Source organism: Ranitomeya variabilis, chromosome 3 (genome assembly GCF_051348905.1).
Source record: "Ranitomeya variabilis isolate aRanVar5 chromosome 3, aRanVar5.hap1, whole genome shotgun sequence".
Lineage (NCBI taxonomy): Eukaryota > Metazoa > Chordata > Amphibia > Anura > Dendrobatidae > Ranitomeya > Ranitomeya variabilis.
In genome coordinates, this window is record NC_135234.1 from 709,483,885 (window position 1) to 709,499,507 (window position 15,623).

General features: G+C 40.2%; 1 protein-coding gene across 1 annotated transcript in view; it reads right to left on the minus strand.

Moving 5' to 3' along the window:
- Positions 1-15,623, minus strand: part of TEX26 (testis expressed 26) — a 51,867-nt gene that overhangs the window by 23,124 nt on the left and 13,120 nt on the right. The window contains exons 3-4 of the mRNA XM_077298267.1: positions 8,719-8,800; positions 4,630-4,792 (exon numbers count right to left, since the gene is read on the minus strand). Coding sequence (XP_077154382.1) covers positions 4,630-4,792; positions 8,719-8,800 — 245 coding nt within the window. The remainder of the gene's footprint in view (positions 1-4,629; positions 4,793-8,718; positions 8,801-15,623) is intronic.

Below are 15,623 nucleotides of genomic sequence, written 5' to 3' on the forward strand. Positions count from 1 at the left end.
CGTTTTTGTTTTTTTACAACTATGCTGTTGAAGATTTCCAAAATTCTTTTTTTTTTGCCTTTTCTTTAATTTTTGCTCTATTTTTATGGAAGGATTTACATGAGCCTTACACATTTTATTTTTTACTGATATCTGGGAAAATGTAAAGAAAATAATGAAATATGTTTGCTTGTTTGTTTGCATTATTTTAGATTTTTTAAAGGCAAATAAAGGGCCACAGAAATACGAAAATTATTTTTATACATTGGCCATATGGTATTCTTCACGCCCTCAGTCTCCCTCTCCTTTCTTACATTTTCCAAAACCTTGAATATTATACAATGGGGCATATTTATCAAACTAAACGCACCCGAATTCTGGTGTAATTTGAAACAAAAAAACTAATTTTCTTGACTTGAATGATATTTATGTGTTTCAGGCACTTTTTCCAGCTTGTCTGTCAAGGGGGAGTGGCCTTGCTGACATGGGTGTGGCTCAATGGGCAACACAATGCGCCAAAATTGGGGTGCACTATTTATAGAACAATATAAGCCAACTAAAGGGTTGTGTAAAATTAGACTGGACAGTCTTTAAAAGGGTTGTCTAGGCTTTACACAAAAGTCTGCAGTCACTCTATGTGACTGCAGACTTGTGAATCCTCAGGGTTCTCGGGTGCTGGAGAGAAGTATGAACTAAACCCAGAAACGAAATTTATCATTATAAAATGAAGAGATAATTGATGAGTGACACATGTACACGAGATAAAAATCCAGCCTTTTGCTTGGCTTCATGTGAGACTTCAAAAGAAGTCTAGTTTGTGTTTCACAAGAAACGGCACCATAGGCAAGGGTGAAGAAACTTTGCAAAGATTGCGGATGTAATTTTGAACACTATGCTCACCCCCCAAAAAAACATATTCTGATTGATCCAAATGCATCTAGGCTAAAAAGTGAAGTAAAGGCTCTCTATTAGAAAAATAAAACTATCATGCTGTGTATTCAGCTCCTTTGTAGGTTTATGTGTCTCCATGATTGCTGACTGTGTGTGGGCTGATCCTGTAGTCCATGTGCTAGGCTAGCAAAACACAATAAACACTTGTACAGTCGCCAAACAATTTTTTGGAACCTCCCAAACATATGCATGCTCATATCATGTGAGCGTGCATGTGTTTTCAATAAGGAGTGGGGAATAAGCAGTTGCGAAAAATCCCTTTGTAGATTAACAAGTATAAGGGGCAAAGAACGTAACGTTAACGCACATAGACTGCAACCATAGAAACACAAAAGTCAACGTAAGTGCTGTAAACTCAAAACGACATTTTTTTGCAGTTGCTTCTTTGTTATATTTAGAACTTTAGAAGTAGAGGTATAAAATATTATAATTATATTTTTATTCATTATAGATATAGATTATATTTTATTGAATAATGTCATATATGTAGAGGACCTGTCCTCAGTAGAGATGGGCGGACACCTGGATGTTCGGATCTGACGGCTTTGGCCGAACAGTTACAAAAATTTAGGGTATCAAAACAGTACCCAGACCCAACCTGGACCCCATTCACTTGAATGGGAGGGCCAGAACATCCAGTGTTTGCCACGCTGTCATGTGCATGACAGTGTGGCAAAACCGCTCCTGATTGGCGGTGAAATCATCACGGCCGGTCAGAGAGCTGCGGTTCCCACGCTGTCAAAAGACAGAGTGAGTACACAGCTGTGATCGGAGGAATCGGAGGTTCACCTCTAGTCACTGGTGTCAGTTGATGGGACTACTTCTCCCATCAGCCGATGCCTGTTGCCGCTAATAACAGCGAGAGCAGGAGCAGCTGATGGGAGTATTCATCAGCTGGCTCCTGCGCTGTAAATAATTTTTTTTTTTTTTAAATGGCGTGGGTTCTCCTGTATTTTTGATAACCAGCCAGGCAAAACTCACAGCTGGGGCCTGCAACTCTCAGCTGTCAGATTCAGCAAAGCTGGTTATCAATAATAGAGGCGTCCCCATGCCGTATTTTTGAATTATTTAAATAAATAATAGCTGGGATCTCACCGAGGTCACTGCAGTTCAGCCCGGCTGGGAACACAGCCTCAGTGACCTGATGTAACATCGATGAGTCACTGTCATGGAGACTGTGCTCGCAGCAGCTCATTCACCAAGTGAATCTCAGCCAGGACGGTGCCAAGATGTGACCTTTGAAAAGCGCAAGAATTGGCGCATCTAATAGATGTGCCTTTTCTGGGTGGTTGAGGGCTGCTATTTTTAGGCTGTGGGGGGCCAATATCCATGGCCCCTTACCAGCCTGAGAATACCAGCCCCCAGCTGTCTGCTTTAGCAAGGCTGGTTGTCAAAAATGGGAGGGGATCCCACACCATTTTTTTTTTAATTGTTTATTTAAATAATTCAAAAATACTGTGTGGGGACCCTATATTCTTGATAACCAGCCTTGCTAAAGCTGACAGCTGAGGGTTACAGGCTCCAGCTGTGCGTTTTGTCTGGCTGGTTATCAAAATTACAGGGGAACCCACACCTTTTTTTTTTTAATTTATTTATTTATTTACAGGCCAGAAGCCGGCTGATAAATACTCTCATCAGCCGCTCCTGCTCTCACAGTTATTTGCGGCAGCAGACATCGGCTGATGGGAGCGGTATTCCCATGAGCTGACATCAGTAACCCCAGGTAAACTTTATACCTCCGATCACAGCTGCGTGCTCAGGCTGTCTTTTGACAACGTGGGAACCGCAGCTCTCTGACTGACGGTGATGATTTCACCGCCGATCAGAAGCGGTGTTTGCTGTGCTATCATGTACATGACAGCGCGACAAACACCCAGATTTCGGCTAGCTGAATCCGAACAGTAACACGAACCTTCTGGTGAAGTCAGTGTTCAGTGTCCGTGCCCGAACAGTTTGTGTTTGGCACGGATGCCGAACTTTACTGTTCAGGTTCGCCCATCTCTAGTCCTCAGGTGAAATGTGGCTAGATTTTGCTCTAATTTTATTTCCGCTGTTCAACTGAGTATGGCATGTTTTTGGGAAGCATTTTATTTTATTTTTTTTTACGGGATTTTTATTTTGTTGTAATTTTGATGGTCCTGTCCAAGGGGGCGTTGCTCACAAGGTAATTATGCAGAGCAGTCTGAAGAGGCCTGCAGAAAATCCTATGAGCACTGTCTCTCCTTGGTAAATACCATAAAAAGTATCACTAAATAAAAAGGCCCATATCTCTGGGCGGATTTAAAAAAAGAAAAAATTCTATACTAAGGAGAACAGCGGGAATAAAATAGGAGCAAAATCTAGACACTTTTGAAAAGGAGACAGGCCCACTTTTAAGGGAACCTGTCACCATGCAAATGCAGTCCAATCTGCAGGCACCATGATATATAGAAGGGGGACCTGAGCAGATTATATATAATTTTGTAAGAAAATATTCAGTATAATCCGTTTGTCACGACTTTGTTGTTGAATATCCTGGGACCAGGCTCCTTCCCTGTCCCTAACGCTAGGGGCGCCCTAGCTTGCCCTGTTCTCCGGATTACTTCTGATGGTGAAGACGCCAGGGCCACGTTCCTTGCCTTAGCTCCTGAATACACTCTCAGTCTTTACCCTTCCTCCACCCAGGGAAGAGGGGAGTAGTAGTGTATCATAATACACCAAGCACACTAGCAAGGTAACCCGAACAGGGGCAACGGAAAACGCCAGGCATACAAATATACTCACACAAACAACAGAGGTTAACACCAGCGAGTGGAGGATGGAAAAAAAACAAAGTAAGAAAAGAAGGGGATTAGCACATACCCAAAATCTTGCAAGAGTCTCAGATAAATCCACCAAACACCTTCTCAAACAACAACCACAAACCACCATCTCCAGCCATGAAGCATACGCTATCTCTGGCAATGAGTGCTTGCCAGTAAGTACCTGATTATATAGGAAATGGGAGTGGCTAAGGGTGCATAATTGAGAGCCTTAAGGCAGGAAAGCTTCCAGGAGCTCTCAACTGAGCAGATTAACCCCTGCACTGCTAAAAGAAACCTGCCCTGTATAATATGAAGGTGAAGTGCTTCTAATCAGTACAGGACTAGGAGAAATCAGACGCTGTGGTCTTCTGGCTCCTTTCTGTCATGGTAAACCCGTGAAATCGTGTTTTAATCATTAATCCTCTGCTCTTTTGGGGATTTTGGGTCCAGTGGGCGGTTCTATCAGTTAACTGACAGCTATCTTTGTGCACAAAGAAATCTGTCAGTCACTGATAGGATCGCCCGCTGGACCCAAAATCTCAGAAAAAGCAGAGGATTAATTATTAAAAACCGGATTATTCTGAATATTTTCTCACTTAATTATATAACAATCTGTTTGCCTCTTTTCATGGTGACAGGTTATCTTTAAGTGGGTCAGAGCATTGAGCCAGCAGCATAGATATAGGATCATAATCAGATTTCCCTCTACAATTTTTTGGGGTATACACCAGGAAAACTACGATTGCGTACACTAGCCATAATCCACTATTCACATGGCAGAGTTCAAGACAATCATTACACTTTTAAAGTGTGGTGGGAAAGTCGAGAACCAAGGTGAAATATTAAAGCAAAATAGGATTTATTATCAGTTGCCCAGAATAAAGGAATAGCATTGTGAATATGACCCCCACATTACCTTATCAGGATGGGGTCTGTGGTTTCTGGCTCCTGATGCTGTCGCGGTTCTGATAAGCTCTGGCTTGGAATATGGTTTCCAGCAAAACTCATCACTGTACATGCTTATCCCAACAGGGTCACACAGGTAGTAAGGGTTTCTGTAGCTTTTAGATGTCTTGGGTCTGCAAGATACCAACAGGAGAGAATACACATCCTGCTAACATTTCCATTGATATTACAATAGACAGGATGTAGCTGAGTGCAGTGTGCGCATGATGTGACACCTACACCTGTAAAGTGACCTTCCCGATGACACGTTCATTAAATGATTTAACGACAACCTCCCATTAGCAGATCATAGACTGTTCTCAACATAATCAGTCTCATTACGGTCTACATGACCACCCATGAAAATAAATGCCATTGCTACTTACACTGACATATTATAAAGCTGTTCCAATATGGCCAAAACAAATCTGAAACAACGGTGCAAGAACCAGATGCTGGAGGTGGCTGCTGATGTTGGAGTAGTAGTTGCAAAAAAGTCACAATGAACGAAGTTTGGAAAATTTTTCCAGTGTCTTAAAAGGTTTAAGTTATTTAAAAAAAAAAAATGATCATTTTTATTTTTTTAACCTATTAGGGATGAGCCTAAAAAAATTGAACAACTCTCCTCCACCATCCAATTCAGTCCTCCATTGCAGGGGGGGGCCTAGTAAGCGGTAAGATGCTGGACAGAAATGCAGAAGCTCGCACTGCCCTGGCCCAGCTGCCATAGATGATGAGACCGAACTGCATGTCAGACCAAGGTAAATCAAATCCGTTTGCAAATCTTAAACACCTACTTTCTTGATTTACAATATCCTACTGTTTTCTGCCTACAGCTCCTTTGAAGATCAAAGTGTCTCCATGGTAACAGACTACAAGAAAACACTATGTAGTCTGATCCTGCAGTCATATGACATCGATCTGACCTAAATGTTTGACTTGGAAAGGAAGAAGGATATTGGCTTACCAAGCTTGCAACAAGTCTCTCCCCATGGAGGTACACCCCAGTGTAAGATCTCTGATCGTCCAATAAACAGTAGAAATAGGATCCAGCCCTCCACTCGCAAAAGATTAAAATTTAACTCAATTGAAAGAACTTATCACCAGGTCAAAAGTGACCTGATTTTTCTCTTATTTTAATACCGATGCTCCCCTGAGTAATCCATTTCTTATTTATAGGGGTTGTCTGACCTCAAACTACAGGTCTGCAGTTATTCTACATGACTTGTGAGGCAGTGAGGGGGATCATATACGAGGGCTGGTATGTGTCCCCCAGGATATGTATAGAGACATATTAAACCCATTGGAGCGCATTGTGATTACAGCAAAACATCTGTGAATTAGGGCTCATACCCATATGTGTGGAAAAAAAAATGTTCCGATATCAGGACCAAAAAAACGGATGAGTGTCATGCGAGGGTCATGCAAGTACAATCCGATTTTCACACCTAGCATCCAATTTACATCCTAATGCTGCACTATTGCTATCAGAGAAATTCTCTATTTCATTTACACATCGTTTTCAAAGGAAATATTCTTCAAAACACACACACACACACATATAATAGATACATAGATTAAAAGCTGGCAATTCATGTGCCGCATACAGTAAAATCACAGACTGACAGGTTAGAATACAATACATATATACACATAGAATACACAGATATATGATTGTGTCACTGACATCTATATGTACAGTGGGTACGGAAAGTATTCAGACTCCTTCAAATTTTTCACTCTTTGTTTCATTGCAGCCATTTGGTTAATTCAAAAAAGTTCATTTTTTCACATTAATGAACACTCTGCACCCCATCTTTACTGAAAAAAAGACAGCAATGTAGACATTTTTGCATATTTGTTAAAAAAGAAAAACTGAAATATCACATGGTCATAAGCATTAAGATTGTTTGCTCAGACACGTATATTTAAGTCACATGCTGTCCATTTCCTTGTGATCCTTCTTGAGATGGTTTTACTCCTTCATTGGAGTCCAGCTGTGTTTAATTAAACTGATAGGACTTGATTTGGAAAGGCGCACACCTGTCTATATAAGACCTCACAGCTCACAGTGCATGTCAGACCAAATGAGAATCATGAGGTCAAAGGAACTGGCCGAGGAGCTCAGAGACAGAATTGTGGCAAGGCACAGATCTGGCCAAGGTTACAACAGAATTTCTGCAGTACTCAAGATTCCTAAGAGCACAGTGGCCTCCATAATCCTTAAATGGAAGAAGTTTGGGACCACCAGAAGTCTTCCTAGACTTGGCGGCCAGCCAAACAGCAATCGTGGGAGAAGAGTCTTGGTGAGAAAGGTAAAGAAGAACCCCAATATCACTGTGACTGAGCTCCAGAGATGCAGTAGGGAGATGGGAGAAATGAAGGACTCCTAAACTATGAGAAATAACATTCTTTGGTCTGATGAGACGAAGATACAGCTTTTTGGTGATAATTCTAAGCGGTATGCGTGGAGAAAACCAGGCACTACTCATCACCTGCCCAATACAATCCCAACAGTGAAACATGGTGGTGGCAGCATCATGCTATGGGAGTGTTTTTCAGCTGCAGGGACAGGACGACTGGTTGCCATTGAAGGAAACATGAAAGCAGCCAAGTACAGAGATATCCGGTATGAAAACCTCTTCCAGATTGCTCTGGACCTCAGACTTGGCCGAAGGTTCACTTTCCAACAAGACAATGACCCTAAGCACACAGCTAAAATAACAAAGGAGTGGCTTCAGAACAACTCTGTGACCATTCTTGACTGGCCCAGCCAGAGTCCTGACCTAAACCCAATTGATCATCTCTGGAGAGACCTGAAACAGGCTGTCCACCAACGTTCACCATCCAACCTGATGGAACTGGAGAGGATCTGCAAGGAAGAATGGCCGAGGATCCCCAAATCCAGGTGTGAAAAACTTGTTTCATGATTCCCAAGAAGACTCATGGCTGTACTAGCTCAAAAGGGGCTTCTACTCAATACTGAGCAAAGGGTCTGAATACTTTTGACCATGTGATATTTCAGTTTTTCCTTTTGTAATACAAAAATTTCTACATTTCTGTTTCTTTCAAGATGGGGTGCAGAGTGTACATTAATGAGAGAAAAAAAGAATTTTTTTTAAATTACCAAATGGCTGCAATGAAACAAAGAGTGAAAAATTGAAAGGAGTCTGAATACTTTCCGTTCATATATATATATATATATATATATATATATATATATATATATATATATATATATAGATATAGATATAGATATATATATATGTATATATATATTACATATAATAAGAGGCCAGACAGCTGGACAGGATATAGTGAGCAAGCATAGCCAAAAATTGGCTCGGTAGTCGAATAGTAATAAAGAGTAGTGGATAGGTAGATACCTGAGTGAGAATAGGCCAACCCCACCACGCACCCCCCCTGGGAAAAGCTGAAATACATCTGTGTGCTACATTCCCTTTTATTCGATGCTTTTATTCATGTCTCATGATGAATTCTAGAGTTTTATTGCTTTTATTGGGTTTTTGTGCTGCCATTATTTGTAGGTTTTATTCATGCTGCCTTATATTTACTTTTCATCCATTGTCTTCTGCAACTAAACAGTACTGGACAGTAATAACACTACCTATACTTCTTGTTTGCCTACCAAATGTTTGTTAGTGAAAGGAACTGGATATGTGGAAGAAAATATTACTATTGGATCAGACTACATAGAGTGTAGGTGTGTAAAGTAGTTGTAGGCACAAAACAATATTTTTAATAGGATCTCTTTCTTGTTAAGGTGGAGATTTCCGTTAAATATGTGCAGCATTCAGCATGATTTATTGTCTTTAATTCTGTAAATGAAGACTTTTTTGAATTAAGCAGTTTTATTTGCAATCATCGTACAGCTGAACTAAAGAGAGGACCAACATTCTACAAATGAGATGTACATGGCCACGATACAGAATAAAAAAAGACTATAGGACATCACACATGATGATTAAATAAGAAAATAATACAATGAAGGACACAGATGTACTGAGCGCCAGAGAAAACGACAAGTGCAATGACTTACCTTATGGCTACAGATGGATTACACTCATTATGCGGGTAGTCTCTATTCATTGTGGTTTCATAAGGATCCCATATGTTTCCTCCTTAAAAAGGACAAATTAGTTACCAAATTTAGCTAAAAATGTACAATTGATTCTGGATCAATAATTTCTAATCCGGTAGATTCATAAATGACTGAATATGGACCTAGTGATAAATTCAAGTAAAACTCCTGTGTCAGATCCTAATCAAAAGGGCCAACTTATGTTTGCGGGTCTAATGGATAACATCTCTCCTTGTGGGGAATGACACGTCAGTGTAAGGAGACTTATAGGCCATGCAATGCTCGTATGGGAAAGTAAATATGCAAACTGCATCTTCAGGGGAAGAGGACAAGAACTGCCCTCTACTGGAAGGAGCAATCCTAAATGTCCTCTCACAGCCAAATCAGATCTCGTGCTTAGCACTGAATAGGGGGCAACACCCCGAAACATGTGTCTGCAAATAAAGATTCTGGTTTGGGTATATTTTACATTATATGAAGGCTCGTTAAAGGGTCGATATTGACTTTAAAGAAGCATCTTGAAGCTGCCATTACCAAGAAAGGCTTTTGTATGAAGTATTAAATACATTTCATTAAGTGTGTTCAATCCTTTTCCTGGTGTCATTTCTCAATGCCTAATTTGATTTCCTTGGCTTATCTTTAGGAGGAATCACACCCTCCACCCCCTGAACAAATGTCCTACTGTAGTATTCTTTAAATGTTGTGCTTTTTTCTTATTACCGGTAATCTATTTGTAATATTGCCTGAAGAAGGAGCCACTGTGCTCTGAAAGCTTGCAAACATATTATTTTCTGGTTAGCCAATAAAGGTATCACTCCTAGAATAATTCTGTCATCATTGGGCAGAAAAGTATTCACATCAACTCATTATTACACATAATTTATGGACATCTATGGCATGATTTCTTAGCCTGTGTGGATTGGATGGGTAGTTACACACATCTGGTGAGAATTTCATGTCAATAGCACCTTTAGAAATACATTTACGTGGAAAATAATATGGTGACTGCAATATATTAAGAGATAAAAATGTTGACGGGAGGAGCAGGAGTGCTTCATTAACATATTGTAGTCAAATTGCGTATTTGTAGCAATTTTTATAGGAAAGCAGGAAAAAAACTCATCTTAAAAGCAGTGATTTCAGAATGGGAGTCTCTGCTGCAAAATCCCTGTGATCAATAGCAGCTGCTGAGCGAGACTTCAGTGAAATAGTGGCCTCTGAAATTCCATAAATGTGTATCTAAGGCTACTTTCACACTAGCGTCGTACAACGCACGTCGCAATGCGACGTTGCTACGTATCAACGCATGCTGAGGAAGTGCCGCACAACGGGGGCAGCGGATGCAGTTTTTCAACGCATCCGCTGCCCCATTCTGAGCTCCGGGGAGGAGGGGGCAGAGAAATGCTGCACACGACGCACCAAAAAACGTTACATGCAACGTTTTTTGTTGCCAACGGTCCGACGCAACCATCGCATGACGGTTTCGACGTGTGGCAATGCGTCGCTAATGTTAGTCTATGGAGAAAAAACGCATCCTGCAAGCAATTTTGCAGGATGCGTTTTTTCACAAAAACGATGCTTTGCGACGTGCGTCGTACGACGCTAGTGTGAAAGTAGCCTAAGCTGTTAATAAACTGACGGTTTTAAAGAGAATCTGTCACCAAGATTTTGCTACCCCATCTGAGACCAGCATGACTGATGTAGGGGTAGAGACCCTGATACCAGTGATGCATCACTTATTGTGCTGCTTAGGCCGGCGTCACACTGGCGAGTTTTACGGACGTATGAGCGCAGAAAATACATCCGTAAAATACGCATAACACACGGCCCAATGAATCTCTATGGCCCAGCTCCTATCAGCCGTATTTTACCGATCCGTATTATACGGTCTTCTACGGCCGTAGAAAATCGCAGCATGCTGCGTTTGTCACCGTATTGCGCAAAAAAAATCGCCAATGAAAGTCAATAGGGGCGAGAAAAATACGGATTACACACGGACCAGCAGTGTGACTTGCGAGAAATACGCAGCGGTGTTCTATAGAAAAGCCGGTAATTCAATTGCCGGCTTTTCATTTCTCCTTCACAAACCCGACAGGATATGAGACATGGTTTACATACAGTAAACCATCTCATATCCCCTTTTTTTTTTGCATATTCCACACTACTAATGTTAGTAGTGTGTATGTGCAAAATTTGGCCGCTGTAGCTGCTAAAATAAAGGGTTAAATCGCGGAAAAAATTGGGGTGGGCTCCATGTCTCATATCCTGTAGGGTTTGGGAAGGAGAAATGAAAAGCCGGCAATTGAATTACCGGCTTTTCACATATCTCGCGCTGAATTAAATATAAATACAGTGTATATATATATATATGTGTGTCTCAATGACATATATATATATACTGTATACTGTATATATGTTTTAACGAACATTTGAGCACAAATCCATTAGATGTCGGTTTTGCAAGCCTGCGAGAAAATATCACAGTACGGATGCCATACGGATTACATACGGAGGATGACATGCGCAAAATACGCTGACACACCCTGCCTACGGATGACATACGGATCACTATTTTGGGGACTTTTATGCGTATTACGGCCGTAAAAAACGGACCGTATTGTCTTACGCCTAGTGTGATGCCGGCCTTACTGTCATTGTTTTTCTGCTGCAAATCTAGCAGTTCTCTGAATGCTGAGCTCTGTATAACCCCGCCCACACCACTGATTGGCTGCTTTCTGTGTACACTGTGCATAGGCAAGAAGTGGCCAATCAGTGGTGAAAGTGGGGTTATACGGAGCTCATGAATATGGAGAACTACATTGCAGCAAGTTTATTAGTCGTCTAGTAAAAATCTCCTCCTGAAAAAACTGTAATTTTATCAGAACTAAAGCAAGCAGCCGAGTAGGTGACACACCACTGGAATCCGGTTTCTACACTATGCTGCTCTCAGATTAGGTGGCAAGAACTGGTTACAGCTTCTTTTAAAGGGTTATCCCGAACTCTGCCTCTCATGGACGACATAGGGTTAACCGCCTCTAGTGCCGGCCCCCAGATGTGGACAACAGTGGTGCGGAGCTGCACTGCATTGTTAGTGTAAATCCCATAGAAATGAATGAGGGTCACACAGACAGTATAGCCCAGTGAACAACACTGCATAAATCGGGATTTACTCCATTAATATAGCTCGCTTTGTTATGCTTTTTCCGTAATTCCTATTTATTTCTATGGAAGATAAGCAAAGATCGTAGTGCGGGTACGCTCGACTGATTTTCCAACTCCACCTATGATGGCCGGGACATTCAGGCCGTTATTCCCACTGTATAATGGAATGAACAAAGAGCTAGCACTCGACTGAAGATGGAAGTGGACGGTGCAAGTGAAAGGAGTCCCAAGACCCCACGAATACCAGGAGAATTAAATCACTGCACTCATCATAGTTAAAGTCAATTTTGCTGAAGTGAATCTTTTTATTGGAGATGAAAACGAAAAAATAAGGCAACAAAAAAGTTTTTAACGTTTCGGCCACTCAGTGGCCTTGATCACAAATGATGCTGTAACAAAAATAGAGAAAAACAGTGTATGAACATATAATATATACAGTGCTCAAATGTACAAGATATACAAAATATACAGACAATTATCCATACGGGTATGGATATAGTGGAGCTCATGTCAAAAAAGGTCAGTAAAATAGACAAAATGAATTTTATCACAATGAGAAGACCTAGGTAAGATGCAAGGATTTAAGAACAAAAGACAGGGATACTAGAAGATAGTATGTGTCAGTAGGGACAAAGATAAAGCAGTAGGTAAAGGTGGATTAACGTACCCTCAATAGGTTATTCGTATAGCGTATTATGGTAATAGAGTAAAGAATTCAAAATTAAAGGTGGCCCAGATTTCCCTGTTAAAAACAATAGGAGAACATGATATGGTATAGAAATAATGTTAGTGCACATAACACAGAGTTATCTCATAGAGATGTATGTGATCCGTGGAATTATACCACTAAACTGAAAATGGAAAGGTATTTACCTAGATAGTGGAGAAAGGGGCTTATTAATTCAATAGTAACTGTCCAGGACAGCGTATCAGTGGTTCTAAGACCTCAGTCGGGTCTTAAATAATCTGCAATATAAATGCATATATACGATGAACACGGCACTAGAGTTGTACAATAAAGGAACATATTATGTATGTCCATGGTAATTATACCTTAGTAGTCTTAGGCCCGTGTCTTGTAATCCTGTGGGACCCAGGGGAGGGTAGTGGAAGTGGAACTCACCACATTAGTTTTGACCCCTCAGTATATGGTGGGTATGCCTATTAAAGACTAAGGATATGGACATATAAGAGAAAGTCTAATAGCTAGAAGTACTTATCTGAAGTGCGGCCGTAATCTTACAAGGATTGGTAGCGCAGTGTGAGCGAAGTCCGGGGCCTGGGAGACAGTTTGGCTGGTCCTGTGAAAAACGCCGACACAGACCGTGTCTTGGCGATGGAGGCGGCGATATGATGGCCAAGAAGCGCCGTTCTAAATAAACTACCGGTCGGTCCTGTGACCGGAAGTACGTGCGGACGCCCGCGCCTGCGCAGTACACAGGGGTTGCTGGCAAGTCCGGCGCTTGCGCACTGTGGAGGAAAATCGGCGCATGCGCTGTGTCCAAATGGAAAAAAAACAGAGCCGGCACAGTGTGGTATAGTGACAAGCGTATTCTACGGTACCGTGAGAGGAATTAAGTAGGCATCGGTGCTATGAATGGAACCTACTTGGTGATATGCAAGATGTCACTGCAATAGTTAGACTAATGCTCTCTATGTGAAGACCGTAGGTCCTGACAATAAAGTACACTCAGTAGAGTATAAGTAATGTGATCTGATTGGAACCACCGCATAGAGCAATAGATAGGTGAAAGAGTTTGTGAATAGAAATAAAGAGGTACACATTCATATCACAAAATAATTGATACTCTGTGTTATAGGGGAAATGCCCATAACATGTATAGCCAAACAAGAAAATGAAAAGTAGGAGTCCAAACAATAGTTGATTATTCACAGTACTGGAAGCACCTTGAGTTGAATGGGTCAAAAAAACACATTATGCAATAGAGTAAATAATATATTTTAGGATTAATAAGAAGACCAAATGAACAAAAATGAAAAAAATGAAAAAATTAATGAAAAAAAGGAAAAATGAAAAAATGAAAAAATAATAATGATAATAATAATAATAATAATAAAAATGATGAAATAAAGTAAAAATAAAAATAAAATGAAAACTAACTAAAATAAAAAATAAATAAAAAATAAAAAATAAATAAAAAATAAATAATAAAAATAAATAAAAATAAAAATAAAAAAATAAAAAATAAAAAAAATAAAATGAAAAAAAGGAAACTTGTGAAGCACCTAAAGGGTATACGTCTTACCATCCTGCGGGGGTGCGAAACCCTATTGAGGGTACGTTAATCCACCTTTACCTACTGCTTTATCTTTGTCCCTACTGACACATACTATCTTCTAGTATCCCTGTCTTTTGTTCTTAAATCCTTGCATCTTACCTAGGTCCTCTCATTGTGATAAAATTCATTTTGTCTATTTTACTGACCTTTTTTGACATGAGCTCCACTATATCCATACCCGTATGGATAATTGTCTGTATATTTTGTATATCTTGTACATTTGAGCACTGTATATATTATATGTTCATACACTGTTTTTCTCTATTTTTGTTACAGCATCATTTGTGATCAAGGCCACTGAGTGGCCGAAACGTTAAAAACTTTTTTGTTGCCTTATTTTTTCGTTTTCATCTCCAATAAAAAGATTCACTTCAGCAAAATTGACTTTAACTATGATGAGTGCAGTGATTTAATTCTCCTGTTATTCCCACTGTGGCCATGAAAGGCAAAAATGGGAACAACTCTTTAAAGCAGTCACAATTACTATAGTGTATTACAATAGCAAATATCATCCACAATCTGAAAAGGGAATCCAACTATTCACAAAACAAAATCAATCCTATACAGTGACATGTCCACAAATCCCTTAACCCCTTCCTGAAAAAGCCATTTTCTATTTTTGCACCTTTGTTTCTTCCTTTTTAACTTTTTAATTTATCCATCAATGTAGCCATCTGAAAGCTTATTTTTTGGGGGATGAGTTGTAGTTTTGAATGATTACCCCAATCATATTACTATAGAAGGTATTAGAAAACAGGACAAAAAAATCAAGTGCGGCGAAATTGAACAAAAAAATAGTTTTATTTTTTTTACAGCGTTCATTGTGCGGTACACATGGCCCGGAATCATGATTCTACAAGTCAGAATGATTACAGCGATACCAAATCAAGAATCTTTGGCATGGGTGAGCAGTTCAGTACACCTTGGCATCTAGGCTGCACTCCTTTTGGCTCCTGTAAAACCACAGTTATCAATGAAGGAACCCCAGGGATGATAGATAGATAGCAAGTAGTTGGGAAAGTGTGCTGAACATTTGGTGCTGGCAGTCTCACTTTAAGGCCACGTTCACACATTCAGTATTTGGTCAGTATTTTACCTCAGTATTTCTAGGCTAAAACCAGGAGAGGAACAATCAGAGGAAAAGTATAATAGAAACAAGTCACCACTTCTGTATTTATCACCCACTCCTGATTTTGGCTCACAAACACTGAGGTAAAATACTGACCAAATACTGACCGTGTGAACATGGTCTTAGGGCTCCCTCACAGAAGGGTATAAATCCGATTAAAAAAGGGATTGACCATTTGAAACGTACTACATGACAGTTTATGATGCTGATGATACTGCAGATTTGACAAAGTGTGAAATTTGCAGCTTAATGGGGAATCCTCAGCGGACATT